The sequence below is a fragment of the Protopterus annectens genome, chromosome 2.part2, assembly GCF_019279795.1.
Source record: "Protopterus annectens isolate FY-2018-M chromosome 2.part2, PAN1.0, whole genome shotgun sequence".
NCBI classification, from domain to species: Eukaryota; Metazoa; Chordata; order Ceratodontiformes; family Protopteridae; genus Protopterus; species Protopterus annectens.
In genome coordinates this window covers 885,704,086-885,722,039 of record NC_056730.1, presented here as the reverse complement: position 1 = coordinate 885,722,039, position 17,954 = coordinate 885,704,086, and the positions used below count along the sequence as shown (strand labels likewise).

Here is a 17,954-nt window from a genome sequence, read left to right as displayed (position 1 = left end):
ATATGTTGAACTCTGCAGCCCATCACATTTGTGGATGAGTGTGACCTTCAACAAATACCTCCAGTTTATGGTTGTGTGTTCTGTGCCATGTTGTGTAGTTACTGTCCGAATGCTTTTTGTGTGAACAAAACAGGAAGTATACTGTGCCTGCAGGTTTTGCATGGGATACTTTGCACACAATTGTCAACATCCGTTCATACTGACCTAACACTGTAGCACTGTCTAGTGTAGTGTTTCAGTACTTTCACTGTGGTGGTCAGTATCCTGGGCTTTAGTCCTATCACTGCTTTACATTTCCATAGTGTGCACAACAGCCTGGTTAGGGTCCAGTTGTGCACATCTGCACAAAGGCAGTGCCTCTACAGACCCTGTTAATTGCTGCCCCATAAGCTTAACAAGTGTAGTCTGCAAATCTATGGAGAGGATCATAATTGAGCTCATAAACAAAGATATAGGGGACATGCAGACATTGTACCCATCCCATTTTGGCTTGGTCAGGGGCAGATCATGCCTTTTGTACTGGGTTGACATCTTCAAATTGGTCACTTAGGCCATTGTTGGGGAAAGGCAGTCCATACAGCCTACCTTGGCCTTGCAAACACTTTCAACACAATACCCCACTCAGGTATTGTGGAAAACCCTAACAACTGAAATGTAAACCCATATGTCACAAGATGGGTTGCAAACTGGCTTAAGGACGGGACCCACAGGGTTAGAGTTGCTGGCACTATGTTAGACTCCAGGCTGGTCACAGGTGGTGTCACACAGGGCTCAGTCCTTGGCCCCATTGTTTGTCATGTACTTCCCAGAAGTACAGGCCAACATGGGAGGACTTTGGATGACAATGTTAGCAGATGACTGCACACTGGGCACCATAGTGGACAGTGCATCACACACAGATATCCTTCAGAAGGGACTCTCAGTAACTGATAGCTGGTGCCAGGGCCATGGCCTGAAGTCAAAGTGCACAACATGTGTAGACATACCCTTCAGGAAAAGCAAGGTGACCCCAAGCTACCATATAGGTGGCAATCCTCTAAGCACAGAGGAGGTTATCATGGACCTGGGGACCCAGGTTGACAGTCGCCATTCTTCTGAGACTCACATTGCTAAAGTGGCTAGGAAGACCTTCTACATTGCCCACCTGATCAGGATGGGATTCACATCCAGATCTAGTGGGTCATTGTTCCCTGTACTCTTCACTTATCAGACCGGTGATCGAGTCAAATGCCCTATTCTGGCTGTATCTCACCCAACATCTGCAGCAATTGGAGACACCCTGACTGTCCACCACCTAAAGGATCAAGGAACCCCAACAGCTGTCATATGCTGACAGATTGAAGACACTCACACTCTATTCACTCACATACCGTCTGCTTAGAGGTGACATGTGCCTGACATGCGAGGCCATGTCCAAACAGAGATTAATGGACATGCTCCACCTCAGACTCAGAAGATCCACCTGAACCACTAGTGCAGGTGACTTACACCTTAGCAGGGATGTATGTTGGACATGTTGGAGGGATGGAGTTATCACCGGAGACTCCTATGCTGTGGAATACAATCCTGGTCCATTTGAGGCAGAGCACCTTGCTGGCTGTGTTCAAGAGGTATCTTGACCTAATGCTAGTCGGAGAATGTGTTTGTCCATCAACACATTGTAAGCGTAGTTTGCCATGTCATATGTCTTGTTTAGTATACTGTGCCTCTGTCTACCTGTGACATAACATTGATACCCAGGGTAAACCTCCCATCTCCCATCCACTCATTAGGATTCCTGTTGAGGGACTCAACCAGTGTCTCTATGGACAACCTGTACTGGTAGTTTACTCATGTGTGGGGTGGCTTCTGTGTTTTGGATAATGCAGTACAGCCTGTCCTATATATGTCAGTGCTGGGGTTCAGGTCCCTCATGTGCATAGCTCCCTGCCATTCAGATTGTACAAGGTGCAGCATGTGCATTGATTCCAGCTTGGACATGGCTTTCTACATCAGGCACAGCTTGCATCTGGGTGGACAGCATGGCAGTGTGTGGAGCTGCACTCTGTTTAATCAGACTACACATTACATGTGTTCCAGCTCTGTCATACTCCTGGTGAGGTACTGTTGTGGACTTTACAGGTGCTGGATGTGTGTGCATGAGGTACACCCACAGGGGCTGTTGTGGTCATTTCTAATGCTGATGAAAGATAACTGCAGAACCAGAATGACCTCCCTTAGCTAGATGTCAGACAGCATGGACCATACAATCACAACTGAAAACAGGACCCTCTCCACAAAGGGAAAGTGTCCTGTCTGGTGGACCCCAGCCATAAACTAACTGTATGACAGATGAGGGTTACTAATGCAAGACAGAGCTACATCTCCAAAAGGGAAGACAGCTGTGATCAGCACTAGTAGAAAGCTACATTATCTCATAAAGACATGCAAGGTCAACTTGGGGACATAAATCACCAAAGACAATGAAGGTTACCACACTGCTTTCTTCAGTTATGTCAGACACCTGGTTGTGAACCCTCGGATATGCTCAGAGTTTGTACACAACAACATATATTCCAGTGACCTGACAGATATTGGCAACATTCCGGCGGACAGCTTCAGTGCGATTTACCCCCTCCCTCACCCCCAAAACAAGATAGTTATCACTGCTGTATGTAACCTCACTGTCATCTTGGATATCCATGTGAGAGCCGCACTCAGCAAAGACAAGTACACAGCATCCATGGGACCTGCTGGTATCTCCAGTTGCATGCTATGTGAACTCCAGAAGGGGCTGGACCCATATATACAACTGCTATTTAACCTTAGTCTTGCTACAGGATATGTACCTGAACACTGGCATATGACAACAGTGGTCCCACTCCACAAAGGAGATGCCTCCACAGACCATGGCAACTACCACCACACAGGCTTAACCAGCCTTGTCTGCAAAGATATGGGAGGAGTCATGGAGCTCTTACACAGACACATTACTGACCTACGGACCCTTGTTCCCACCTAGTTCAGCTTTGTACAGGGCAGATCCTGCCTTTTGCACCTTTGCACCCGAAAAGTACCTACCATGAAGATCAGGGTTCTTCAACACATGTCATATGCTTCCAGAATAGAGGAAGTCCAGCTTTGTTCAGTGTCATACCGCATACTTACAGGTGACCTATGCCTGACATACAAGACCATGTCCAATCAGGATTTGGTGGACATGCTCCACTGCAAGCAATCCAAATCCACCAGAGCCACGAGAGCTGGGTATTTGAACCTCAGCACATACATGTATAGGACATGCTGGAGGGACAGAGTCATAACTCAGAGGCATCTCACACTCTAGCAGAGTATCCCAGTTCATGTTTGACAGAGTCCCTCACTGACTCTCTTCATGAGACATCTGGACAACTGCATATGAGACGGAGGCACAGACTAGACAGAGACACAGTCATGTTATTCAATTACGTAAGGGGGTCATAATGTGTCACTACTAAGTCAGAGGCACAATATTCAGAATCTATTCTGTACACTTATTATCACTATAAGGGGTGGCAATAGCCACATCACTATGGCTAGGCTTATACATGCACTAGGGCAGATAGCCTAGTAGTACACTATGACACTATGAAACACCGGTGTATGTGTAGCTATTGTCAATCAAACAGTATGATGTGGCTTGGGGGGGCTTGATATCTCCCTGTATTCCAACATTGTTTTGTCTATTCCTTCTAGCATGTCTAGGGATCAGTTGCTAGTGTCCTCTCCTGCTCAGCTGGTGAACCTGGGAATATTGAGGCACTGTTACAGTTGCCTCATGTACACTGACAACCCTCTCCTTCTGCCATAAAACACACATACATGTGAGAGATGCAACTATATAGCCAAAGTGGAGGCTGAGCTCTCTCAACATAGGACTAGCAAGACCAGAGAGAGGGTGAAGGTAACCACACACACATCTTTAATCCAGTCTCACATGGCACTGTCACAACTTAAGATCATACAAATAGACACACAGAGACACTCTCGGAGGCTCTGATCAGAAGTCTACCAGAATGGCAGTGGCCACCACAGCAGACACTCACACAACTGCCTCCACAGGGCACAGCACATGCAACACATTGACCACAGAGTCGGTGTGCCAAACAGTCACAGCCCTTAAGGTCAAACACAATGCCAGACACACTTGTCATAGGTGACTCCATAGTCAGACACACTGATGTCCCACTCACCAGATCAGGTACAGAGGAGGTCACAGTAAGCTGCCTATCGGGCACTGGAATCCACCACATAATGCAAGCACTCAGGTCACTAAACTGCAAGTACAGGTCTGACCCAGTCATAATCCATGCTGGTGTGAACGACCTGAGATGTACCTCCTGGACTACATGGAAAGAGACATAGAGGATCCCTCTGATTATGTAGGCCAGGCAGGTATGACCCTGACCTTGCAGTATCCTACCTTCACCAAGTATGATGCCACATAACCAGAGACAAGATGATCAGCTGTAGTATTTTGCTTAGACTATGGTGTCATTCTAAGGGGTCCAATGTCTGTCTGCCTGGGATGACATGCTGGACAGGCCACGGTGATTTGCAAGGGACGGCTTGCACCTGTCACCCTGGGCTTCCGGATTTCAGATGATGCTCTTGCCACCCCATTGTGCCTTTTTATGCAAGATTCAGATTCTACACCTACCACCCTAGAACACAGTAAAGGAAAGACACTAAGGCTAATGCTGCTCAATGCCCAAGGTCTCAACCTCAAGCTGCACACACTCTATGCCCTTCTCAGTATGTAGCACATTGATGTCTGTGCTGTGCCTGAAACCTGGTTCACAGCTTCTGACAGCACCGGGCACTATCGGGTGTTACCTCATATCATGCATTCCGGCACCAGCATCCCGACAACACCAAGAAGGATGGTGGGTGTCCATATTCATCAAGGACACCCTCACCTCATGGTTGGTGGCAACACACGATGCATCGGAGACCATCCAGGTGCCAGTGACCGTAGGCAAGACTGCTCTGCAGTTTGTAGCATGTTACATGCCACCCGCTCAAACTCAGGTACCTCACACAGCTATCCTGCAAACACTGAAGGGGATAAATGTATCTCCAAACACCATCCTACTGGGTGATTCCAACTATCCACATATAGACTGGGATCACTAATCATGCCACAACACTCTAACACAAAGGTTCCAAGAGTTCATACACTGAAATGCCATGGAACAACTGGTCCCAATCCCCTCAAGTGGAGGCAACATACTAGAACACATCATCACGGACATGGGGTCACACTGTTCAACACCAGACGTATACCCATCATTGGTGAGATCAGATCATGGACTACTCTCAGTGGGAGTCCACATCCCACCCACACCCCAGATGGGAAAAGAAACGGTGAAGACCTTCTCAAATGCTGACTTCACATTTCTGAGGACTGGTGTGGTCTCTTTCAAGGCCCCCAGGCCAGCGGACACCATTACCCAAGCCACTGTATCACTTAGAAATGCCTTCTACCAGCACCTCCAGGACTGCATGGTTCAGGCAATCCCAAAAATAATGACTCTTTGTACCACAGGCAAGCATCCAGTCTGGTGGACCCTAGCCATAAACAAGCTGTACAACACAAGGAAGGAGCTACTACGAGATAGAGCGTAATCCGTAGGGGGGAAGACACGCCTGCTCATTGTGAGTAAAACACTGGGTTCCCCATACAATCATCCGAGGCATGTTTTGAGAGTAAACCCACTCAGGACTCCAGGGACAATCATGAGGCCTTTTTTACCTATGTTTGAAACCTGGGAGGGAACTCCCAGATATGCTCAGACTTAGTTCAGAATGATGTTGATATCACTGCACCTCCAGACATTGGCAACATACTGGCTGACAGGTTCAGTGCAGATTTCTCCCTCCCTCCCCCCAACTGGGGGTATGTACACCAGAGGATTGTAGCCCCCCAAACATCTCCACTGCTGGGGTGGGAACTGCTCAATCCAAGGCAGAAAACACTTTATCCATGGGACCAGATGGTGTCCCCAGTTGTGTGCTCCATGAACTCAATGAGTAATTACACCCGCAGTTAGGGCAGCTGTTTAATCTTAGCCTCATCTCAGGATATGTTCCCAAGGAGTGGCATACAGCAATGGTGGACCCACTTCACAAAGGAGGTGCCTCCACCAACCCCAGAAACTACCATCCCATCAGCTTGACAAGCCTGTTCTGCTAAACTATGGAGAGGATCATAATGGGAATTCTAAATGAAGACATAGGGGACTTGCAGACATTGGATCCAATCCAGTTTGGCTTTGTCAAGGGCAGATCATGCCTTTTAAACTTGGTTGACTTTTGCAAAACACTCACCCAGGCCATTGACGTGGGCAAGGCAGTCCACACAGCCTACCTTGACCTGGCAAAGGCTTTCGACACAATACCCCACTCAGGTATCATTGAAAACATCACCAGCTTAATTGTGAACCCATACATCACAGCATGGGTTGCAAACTGGCTAAGTGACGGAACACACAGGGTCAAAGTTGCTGGTGCCAGTTCACACTCCAGAGCTGTCACAAGTGGTGTCCCACAGGGCTCAGTCCTGGGCCCACATTTGTTCAGTATCTACTTTTCAGAAGTGCGAGCAAACACAGGAGGATTATGGCTGACAAAGTTTGAAGATGACTGCAAACTGGGAAGCATAGTTGGAAACCCATCTGACACAGACATCCTTCAGAAGGGTCTCATAGACACAGATAACTGGTGCCACAGCCATGGCCTTACATTAAACACTAAACAATGCATAGCCATACCCTTCAGGAAGAACAAGGTTACCACTACTTCCCATCTAGGTGGCAATCCTCTAAGCACAACGTAGGTTATCAGGGACCTGGGCACCCAGGTTGACAGTGACCTTTTGTTTGACACTCACATTGCCAGGGTAGTTTGGAAGGCCTTCTACATTGGCCACCTCATCATGCAGTGATTCACATCTAGATCAAGGGAGGTCATTGTTCCCCTGTACTCATCACTCATCAGACCAATGATTGCATACAATGCCCCATTCAGATTGGATGGGCCCACAAATTCCTCGACAGGAGGTGAAAGGGTCTCAAACATATTTCTTATGCTGCCCGACTGAAGGAATTCCAGCTGTATTCAGTCGCTTACTGTCTGCTCAGCGGTGACCTGTGCCTGACATACAAGGCTATGTCCAACCCAGAATTAATGAACATGCTTCACGTCAAGACCTCTACATCCATCAGAACTACAAGGGCAGGAGACCTAAACCTCAACACAGATATTAATAAGATGTGCTGGAGGGACAGATTCATCACCCAGAGAGTCCATATGCTGTGGAACAACATCCTGGTACATGTGAGGCTGAGCACCTCACTGGCTTTGTTCAAGTGAGATCTTGACCAATGGATGGGAGATTGCAGGTATACCCCAGGGATAACCTCAGTATCACTGCTTGACAGAGGCACAGCAAAATAATGGGCATATTATCCATCAACTTGCAGGGGTGGCAGAAGCCACAAAACTCTGGGCTAGGCTTATTAATGCCCTAGGGCAGATAGCCTATATGAACCTATGGACATAGGCCTGGGGCAGTTCCTGCTATTAGGACAGTGGTCTGCAGCAGGCTATATAGTAGTAGTCGGTTTTAGCCATTGGTTTTGACCATGGCTATTCCATGTTGCTTCTTGTTGTGGTACAAACATGGGTGTGTGGTTATCCATGCTATTTATTGCTAGTCACCCTCATTTTGTATCTTGTTCCATGTTTTTGTACATGTACATCACTGTATGACGTGCAGCTGTTTCCGCAGGGTCATATGCGTGGATATGGATGTTAGTTGGGGTCCTCAGGTGTGCATATTGTACATGATATTACATTACTTAACACATGGCATTCATGCCTCAGGTGGTGCTGCAGGGCCACCTCTGTCGGATACACATACTACACTCCCTGTACGTTTGGAAGCAGGTTGTGTCATGTTAGGCATCCCTGTTACTGTATGAGTGAGTCAGAGCGGTATCAGTCCCAGTGTTCCTACTGACCAAGCGTATGTGCTATCGTTGCCTCTTTGCCAAGGCCAGGGCATACTGGGCACGCCTCCTTCTGCCTACTGGGACAAGGTCAGGTTGTTCCTCCTCCGAGTCACCCCTGCCTGTGGTGGCCTTGGCAATGGTGGGGATGTTTGGCCCAGCCCTGTGCTGGTCCTGCTGCAGCTGTTTCCGAGGATCATATTATGTAGCATAGCACATATCATGATCATTTGGGTACATGTAGTTGGTGTGTACTGCAAAGCTCCACCAGACGTGTCCAGACACCGGAACCGTGACTTGAGCAGCCCAAACACACGCTCTATGATATTACGTGTTTGTGCGTGTGCCTCATTATGGCGTTCCTGTTCAGGTGTGTGTGCATTTCTGATGGGTGTCATCAGCCACGGCTCAAGTGCATAACCTGCATCCCCACTAGGTGTCCGTGTGGGAAGTCCCCATTGGCAAATGATTGGTACAGCTGCGTCAGATGCCAGATGTGGGAATCGTGGTAGCTCCCAGGGCAGCCAGCACACACATTCATTATTATGCCCTGGGCATCACACACGACCTGGCAGTTGATGGAGGGGTATCCCTTGCGGTTAATGTAGGCTCTACCCGCTCACCGGCTGGTGCTTTGATGCGTATGTGCGTGCAGTCTATTGCACCCAGCACCTCAGGGTATCCCACTATTTGCTGGAAGAGACGCATATTGCTGGCCACAACCTCACGGTCATTAGGGACATATATATGATCACTGACATGTGGTGACATGGCATCCAGGAACTGGTGCAGTACCCTGGAGGCTGATGCCTGTGATATCCCCATCATATCGCCAGTTGGTCTCTGGAAGGTACCTGTTGCTAGTATTCTTAGGCCAACACATACCTTGGTTTCCACTGGGATGGGTTCCCCTCTGTTGCTTCTGTGTGTGAGGCGTGGCCTGCACAGCTCAACAATCTGCTGCAGGAGCTCTCTGTCCACTCTATAGCGCTCTACTATCTCCAGCTCATGTAACCCATGGTAGGTGACCCTGGGCCTGTATACTCTTCTCCTTCTCCTCACTCTGGGTTGTCTGTCAGCATCTGCATTGTCACCACCCTCAGCAATTCGCCTATGCCTGACTATAATAGCTATGGCAGCCCCTAGCATTTCTGCTCCGAGTTCAGCTTTTTTCAGTTTTCAATTCTGATAGCTTAGTTTCTGGCAGTATCTGTTGTGAGAAACAGCCTGCACAGCTCCTTGCAGTGTTTTAAGTGCTGGGTTGGGCTTCTAGTCTGCCTGTGTAATTGCCTGCTTCTAATTGTTTCCACCAATTAACTCCAGTAGTATCCTCTGGCAGTTTACCTGGATTTTAGTTGTTTCCTGTTTCCTCTCTGTTTCCTGAGGGGAGCAATGTGCACACCAGCTTAAACGCCACAAGACACATCCTTACAGCGGTGTTACATCCTTGCGGTGTTACACATCCTTACATCCGGTGTTAGCTAAACTGATTCATGCTAAAGCGGCGCACACTGCCTTACTGCGTGCTGCGCCCGTGCAAACCGTTGTAAACAGTTTGCAACACGCTCCCATGTTTAACCTGCCTTTACGCAGCGCCACAAGATGCACGTATATCAAGAAACTTTGAGTGTAGGGATAGCGTGCACCCTCAATTTCGACTTTCCTAGTGTTCTGTTGAGACACACCTCCCTCCCTGATGTCTGTCTGTCATCTGTTACCTTACATTGCCCTCCAATCTGGTACATTTATTACTATCCTTCCCTCCGTGATGTCACCTACCTCTTACTCTGTTCCTCCCCTTCTCTAACTCTTACACTACTCAGAAAGTGCTCATTACCTATGTGGCAGTGTGATTCAGTATTGTAACCCTCATTTACATAGGATTGCCTAGTAATGCTTAGTTACATGTCTTACACGGAGCTTCCCGCCCTTGACAACCACTGAACGGAGGCCATATTGTTTTTGGTCTGCAAGTCCCTCCATTGACATTCAATGTAATACATATATCCCACAATTGTGGGCTTATAAGCTTTGGTTTTCAGTTTTAGGTAGCGCACCCGTTTGCTGGTGCGCTGCAGTTAAACACAAAATCCCGTGAAAAAAAAAGTTATATAACTTATTTTTGCAACACTTTTTCATGCCAATGGCCACATATTTGGCCATTGGCATGCTTAATGAAACATATGCACCCTTTATTTGGAGCTGACATAGCTCCGTTTTTAATTTTGCAGAAATGTACTCAGTTGTCAGCTGAGTACATTTCTGCTGCTAACACGTCCGTTACACGGACTGGTTTTGCTTCCTGGATCGCTCAAATACCTCATTTGCATATCTTGGAGCTGCAAATGAGGTATTGAGCATTTCCACGCCCAGTCCGTGTAAGAGACGTGTTAGCTGTCTCTTACACGGAGATTTGGGCTGTTCCTGAATCAGGAGGCTTACACGGAGGCTTACACTACTCTTGAACTCCGTGTAAGCCTTCCTGAATCTGGCCCCATGTCTAAGATGCGCATACATATACACACACACACACACACACACACACACACACACACACACACACACACACACACACACGCACAAACGCACACAAGCTAAGATAAGCTATTAAATATTAAGTACACATAAGAAGAGCTCTAAAATGCATCAAAGTAGAAGATCCAGCTATGAAGTAGTCAATGGAGGAAAGGTGACCAAATTCAAACTTAGCAAAAGCAGTTAACAAAATTCCCAATACAACAGTAAGCTATCCAGACAAAATGTCCCCAAAATATTTTTAAAAATTAAGGCAAGTTGTATTTGGCTGCCACAGCTTCAAAGATCAAATTCTATGGGGAAGATAGCAAAACAAGATCTGAGGAAAGCTAGCTTAATTAGGACAGATGCATTGTGGGAGGGAAAAGCTAGAGCAGCTAGAGTCTGGAGCAGTAGCTTTGCTGGCTCAGACACAAGTGGCCCGAAGACCCATCAGTTGGCTTGGACATACAGAATGAATAGGATCAGCATTTGTTAATAGTGGATTTTTTTCTTTTCTCCACTCCTGTAAGGCAGTGGATTAGGTATATAAGCATTTGACGTGTTCCCCGCAGTTGGAACAATTCTTGGAAGACAACAGAATGAAACTTTCATTTGTTGGGGGGGTCTGTCCTGGTCCTTCTGAACTTCTTTGCAATGTTTTGCTCTAATGGAATGCATTAAGAGTCAAACTGAGCTGAGTTGCTACCTCCCAGGCTACTGCAGTAAGTTTGCAAACAGGGTTACATTCTGGTACCCCCTGCTTACCTACCACATCACTGTGGCATTGTCTTTGTAGACCTGCAAATGTCCTGGGGATGAGACAATTCAAGGCATTCAAAAAACTGATAACTTGCCAACATCTTCCTGACATTTGTGTGTTTATGTCTGTCTAAAGGATACCACAAAGCTTGTACTTGCACTGCTTTGGAACCTCTTCCCATGCCAACTCTAAAGTGTTGGATGGTGAGGGTCAGAAGGGAGAATGGATTCCAAGGTATCTGGTCACTATCCAATCTCCCTCTTCACAAATCTCATGACTGGGATGTGAAAGGACAATGGATGTAGACACAGAGTCCAGAGTGATTTGAGTTTACCACTGTATTTTCAAGTGCAGTCTGGCAAAGGACCCATACAGCACAGGCTACTGCAACACTGATCTGGTGTTTAAACAGATACACTTCCACTGTAGCACAAACAGGACCTACTGGAGATATAAAAAACACTCTCAAAAAATACTCTCATTTATGGAACAGGCTTCTCTTAAATATAAACAAAATAGCTCCCCGACCCTCTTTAAAAAAATGGATGGAAGAAAGAATGGAAAACTGTAAATTAACACCCAGTCTTGCTTCCACAGTCATTGAAAGGGGAAAAATAACAACTACTTCTGTGCTGTAAGATAATGATGAAATGGGATACTGAGGCTAGGATGCATATGATCTTGCTGATCAATAGCCCAGTATGAACCTGCCGACAGCTGCATCATGCCTGGCACTGGCATAATAAATAATACCGTATGGTGAGGTCCTGCATCTGCAACTCAATTTCTTACAAAGAATCAACTAAGATTTTGATATGTTAGGCTTAGGACTTGAACCTCCAAAGCAGTCTCACTCAGTGGCTACTCTTCAATCAGGACCAGACATACTGGGATAATGCCTTGACCCCAAGTATCCTCCGTCCACAACCAAGAAACTTGAACAGTCTCTCCCCAAAATTAGGCTGGACAGACCAGCTGGGGACATGGGCAGGAAAAGCACTCTGTGATGCACTACCTCAGAGTACAAACTGGGTGATCACCCCTTCAAGCCTCATCTATCACGCAGATGGACCCAACCTCCACTAAAATGACAACCTATATGCCAGTGAAGACATGCAGGCTGTGCAAGATGCACAATTACACCTAGAACGGTTAGGTCTCGATGTGTTCTCCAAATGAAGTCCCTCTAGAAAGAAATTCTTTTTAACACCTTTACTGAATTATCATTATGACACAGACAAATTTACATTTATATAAAAGTAATCAAACTGTATTAACTCATTCACTCCAATGGAGCTCAGGAAGTTTGCACTGTAACTTCCAATGGGCGGAGCATAAGCGTTTTGACAGAATCAAATTATGCCCTCACATTTCAAACCAATATTCCTATCTCTGGAACTATAGGGGTTATGAAAGAAGTATAAACTGCAAACTCTTCAGCCCAAACTGTTTTTATAGTGGTAGTATTCTTTAGGTTTTAGGTCTTAAACTGAATTTTACAAGTCACAGAAAACACAACTATTATATTTGTAAAATTTTGTGAACAACTTATAATATCTCAGCAACCACTCAAGTTACATACATACTTGCCACATTTTTCTATACACAAGTTCACATTTACAAACATGCTTCACATATATTGCTATATATCATATAACCTAAGCAACATTACATAAGTTATTCAATTTCTGCCCTTTTTTAAACAAGAAACATCCTTATTCAACCATCACTTACGACATAGGCAATCATACATTTATATAAATGGAAACAAGCCACACTCACACAATCCTAGTTGCAAGCATTTTATATCATAAACCATACTGACAAACTCCCAGTTGCAAACATACTCTGGGAATAAATTCTGGGCTTTCCCTCAAGCCACAGGAAGGGCACTTTTAGTCTTGCAAAGAAGCTTCCTTCATTCAGCAGGTACAGGATTTCAATCAACTTTCAAAAATACAAAGGCCTTAAAAAGGCTATGGAAATCTAGGAAATTTTACTGAGGACAGCACTGACCAAGATCCAAACTGTGTCAGCAGCAAACGAGAGCTGGCAGATGCAAGATGCAAGATGAACGCACTTACACAGTCAGTGCATTAAATCCTGGTGTGCATCAGATCAGTGAAAAAGATACAGAACTTCAGACGGCAACTAAATAAAAGCAAACATTACACTGTCTGCAATTTGCAACTGCACATGAAATAGTTAAACATCAATTATCCTACAACTCTCAGAAATGTACAGTAACTGCAAATGTATTTGCAATCATCTCTGTGTGAAAACATACTTCTCAAGCACACCTACACTTCTCACAGCAAATGCAAAACACAGGGTCAAGATCTGCCAAACCTATCATGATACTGGTTGCCTCATCTTAGCTGGAGCAACTTTTACTTTTAGAAACAGCACCATACTAACAACATTCAGAAAAGAAAGGACTCATTATGGTCACACTATAGGCACATTTTCACCAAACTGGTGAATGGCTAATTATTAAAACTGTCCTTCAGTTCATTCAGAGCTCAGTGTCTTTACGACAAAGCGTAGACAAAAGGCACCAGCTAAAACACACAGCTTGCTTGGCGTGACAAAGTCCTCATAAGATAATACAACAGAAAGGAACTGCTGCAGGGTAGAAAATGAAATGTCTCTGATCAGCTGTTCTGTTAAATCTCTCCTCCTCCCCCAACCCAGATGACTATGTAAGGAACGACCTCATTTCTGAGTAACAGTATTACAGCATATAATTATCAATTGATATAAATCCTATTAAAAAAATGTTGCTATGAAAGACAGCAAATGAAATGGTGACAAAAACAAAAGATGAAAATCTCAGCCGCAACATCTTTTATCTAAAATGGGTTTTGATAAGGCTACAAACTACAGCTTTCACCAAAGAACACTGGGATCGCTGTCACTCTCTTCTTACCTTTGAGACGTTCCAGCAAGTCAGTCTGTCCAGGTGAAGTCATAACTTCATCTTCAATGCTTCCTTGCAGCTGTTTCAGTACCTCCTGTAACAACGAGTGAAGCACAATCAGTATCCCAATAATCATGCCGTAGTCCAAGGTGCATGCAGCCTGAGCTGCATGGTGCTCTGAGGCACTCATCCAGATACACATGCACACAACCACACAGAGGTGAAATAGTACACACAAGGATCTGCCAAGATGCCTCTCCTTCCCTTCCCAGGGTTAATGTTTGGAAATTACCGGCAACACACAGAGCTTCAAAGATCATTTTATTCAAATACCTTAGAGTTACCACAGAGGCATGTCATCTTAAGTGGTGCAGTAACTAAAGGCACTAAAGATTTTAAGGTTCTTGAGGCACCCCACTGCTACATTTTGTACACTAACAAGGTACATCCAACACGACAGTCATCTGCAAAGTAGCGATATGCTGAAAGATATCATCTAGCAATAAAAGCCACCATAACATCACGCCAAGAACAAAAGGCATTCCTATTTTCAGAAGTGATTCCAATAATTCATAACAGTAAATGAAGCCTATAAAATACATTTAGCAAGGCAGGTGTTCTTAATAATCCTTCTATAGTGCTTAAACAGATTAGCTGGTACCAACATATCTGAAGTCACCTTGGCAAATGCTAAACAAAGTACTAAAAAAAAGTACCAGCCCTTCTGACTAAAACAGGAGCAGCCAGTAGAACAACGGCACGGTTTCTGGTTCAGTAAATCAATATATTCAACTACAGTCACTCACGGCAAGCACTCTCCTTCCCACTGACTTTGTCCTTTCTTAAGGGGACAGTAAATGGGTACATCAGAACTGTTTACTGACATCCATTAATAACATCTGTACTTAACAGTTACTAAATTAAACCTGAAGCAAAACTGCTCTTTGAAGCTGACACATGGTACAGCTTTGAAGGAAATAAAAAGCAACTACAACATGAATGATACTAAAAATCTATTGTATTTTAACTCACAGCAAATTTCTTACACAATGCAAAAACTACAAATGTCCACAGCACACACCAAATTGTGATTCAAATTAGCATTCAGTTATGTACTGGACTGTTAGAATCATATTATGTATATCATTCATATCTGAAGATAAGACTGCAACAAAATACTGAAATGTATACAGATATTTTCTCATGCATAATCCGATTTGAGCAAAATGTAGGGAGCCCCACAATAAATGCTAATATCCTTGACCTGGTCCTTATCAACATGCGGGGGACAGGGTAAAAGTAAAGCAAACAAGACTACCATGACCATATCAGAGTGGGGTTGGTAATACTGGAGGCAGACACGGAATGCCAGCCAGGATGGAGGTAAGGAACTACATAAAAGTGACATATTTCAATCTGCTTCATGCATACTCTGTGTCAGCACAGAGGGATGGAAAAGCTAGCATTAGTACAGGAAATGTGTAAGAAAAGAGTAAGCTACTGAATGATTACCTGCTTCAGAAAATAAGTGTCATGAGATGATATAGGAAGCAATGTAAAATGAGGCAAAGAGGTTAACAAAAGGAGGGCATGGAAGAACATGAAAGAATGAAGTCAGAGAGAAAAAGGGAGCATACTAAGCAGCCAGAAAACCGATAAAGAGGGCATATAAAATTTTCAGATGGAGACTGGGATGCAGGTAAAAAAGTCGGCCTTTTTCTGGATTACTAAACAAGAGAAAGGAAGAAGTATTAAGAAGTAGAAAACCAGGCTAATATACTAAATAATTTTACCAACATTGTGGTGTAAAGTCCTAACTATGGCCCAAGCGACTTAAATTCAACGACTAACTTGACAGCTAGTTAGTGTTAGCAGGAGGATAGCTGTGGACATTATGGGTAAGCATGTCAAAGCTGTACTTGCACAGCCACAACTCCTCAGAGGAGGGACTGCAGTAAGCACACTGGCAGGGGGAGGCTTACAGCACAGCAAACCTCCTCCTAATAGTACCCTCATTAGCAAACTGCATGGGAGCAAGCACTCACAAAAGGAAAACATTGAGAGTCCCCATAGTGACCTGGGTAGCACCCCCAGACTAACAGGGGCAAGGTCAGGGACTTGTATGAAAAATACTCTCCTTGATGGGAAGCATAGAGAGCATGAAGTCCATTATATCTGCCTAAATAAAGCCCCTCCACATGGCTCTTACCCTAGCAGTGTGTTGACTTCAATGAGAGAAGGCTTGAGGATGAGTTCTCAAGGCAGACATGGAGAATGTATCCAGGAACACACACAAGGGGAGAGAAGAGAAGGAGCTCAGAGAACTTAGGGAGATAAATCATCATGGCTTGGTGAACTATTTCACACAAACTAAAATAACTGGGGGTATTAGGAGTACACGGGGTCAAAATCCCTAGGTTCTGACCTTTGTTGTGCAGAAGTCATCTACCATGATAAGCAAGAGCAAACCATCCTCATTTAATTAGCAGACATTGCTCGAGTGGTTGATGAATCATCCGCTCCATTGAAGCATTTTGTTCTAGTGAGACATGCTTGTTGCAGGAGTGATGGCCAGTCAAGGGACATCAACAGCGGCATCTGCCAAACTAGACACCAAGTCCAAGGGAAGGTTGAGTACCTCAATAGTACACAAGGCCCAATAGAGACTTCAGTCTCCCTGGCTTATATGCACTTCCCCTCTAGCCTGAAGGAAATATCTAGAAGTTTCTTGTCTGAGGATGCCACAGACTTTGGACGCAGAGCAACAAATGCTTTTAAGTTATGCCTAGATGGGTATAATGATCGTACATACAAAGTTTTGAGCCAAAATGCCTTGCACATTTCACAAGTGCTTGCATCATGTTCCATGCCTAAGTAAATGCCACTTACTGTGCCTGTCCTGATGGTGCCTTAAAGCTTGGGAAGCTGGCTGGCTGTCTGTATCCTTGGTATGACATAATCCATGTGGCTATGGCTACTGCAGCAATGAGCAATATGATGAAAGTCTGTCAATTACAGATGCATTTTACTTCCCTGGGTAGCACGGCCAAACACCTCCGTATCACAGAGGCATGTCAAAGAAATTTCTGCACAAAAACAACAAAAAGCAGTAGGCATCTGATGAACACAGACACACACACACAGCATTAATGGTCTCTAAGAAGATACAAAAATGAAAAGGGTTCCCAATGGATTTACTTAACTAAGTATTGTTGCTTGATTCTGAATCGCAGTCTAGACTGTTTGAGCAGACTGCAAAATATACAACAGACACATCAAGAAATAACAGCATGGCCAGCCATTTTGTACCAACCTTTAAACTACAGTGGATATAAAAAGTGTACACACCCCTGTTAAAATGCCAGGTTTTTGTTGTATAAAAAATGAGACCACAATAAATAATTTCAAAACTTTTCCCACCTTTAATATGACCTATAACCTGTACAATGTTTGTTTGTATCTTTAGGCTTTTCCCGGTTAGGGGTCGCCACAGTGGAACTCTGGTCTGCTAATGACTGGCAGTAGATTTTTACGTGCTGGCTTGCCGGGCCTAACGCACAACCTTCAACGAAGGAATGCCCATTCATGCATGTCGGCACACAGAAGACGCTCTGAGAATCGAATGGGCAACGTCTAACTGTGAGGCGACAATGCTTCCGCAGCACCACCACCGCAGCTATAACCTGTACAATACAATTGAAAAACCAACAAATCTGCTAGGGGAAAA

At 44.9% G+C, this 17,954-nt stretch overlaps 1 protein-coding gene across 7 annotated transcripts in view; it reads right to left on the bottom strand.

The window, feature by feature from the left end:
- Positions 1–17,954, bottom strand: part of APC (APC regulator of WNT signaling pathway) — a 2,693,590-nt gene that overhangs the window by 1,118,983 nt on the left and 1,556,653 nt on the right. For 6 of the 7 annotated variants that reach the window (XM_044064201.1, XM_044064200.1, XM_044064205.1 and 3 more), the window contains one exon: positions 14,237–14,321. In XM_044064201.1, coding sequence (XP_043920136.1) covers positions 14,237–14,321 — 85 coding nt within the window. Of the gene's footprint in view, positions 1–14,236; positions 14,322–14,560; positions 14,904–17,954 lie in introns of those variants that run through there. The other variant, XM_044064206.1, reaches the window with a different exon arrangement.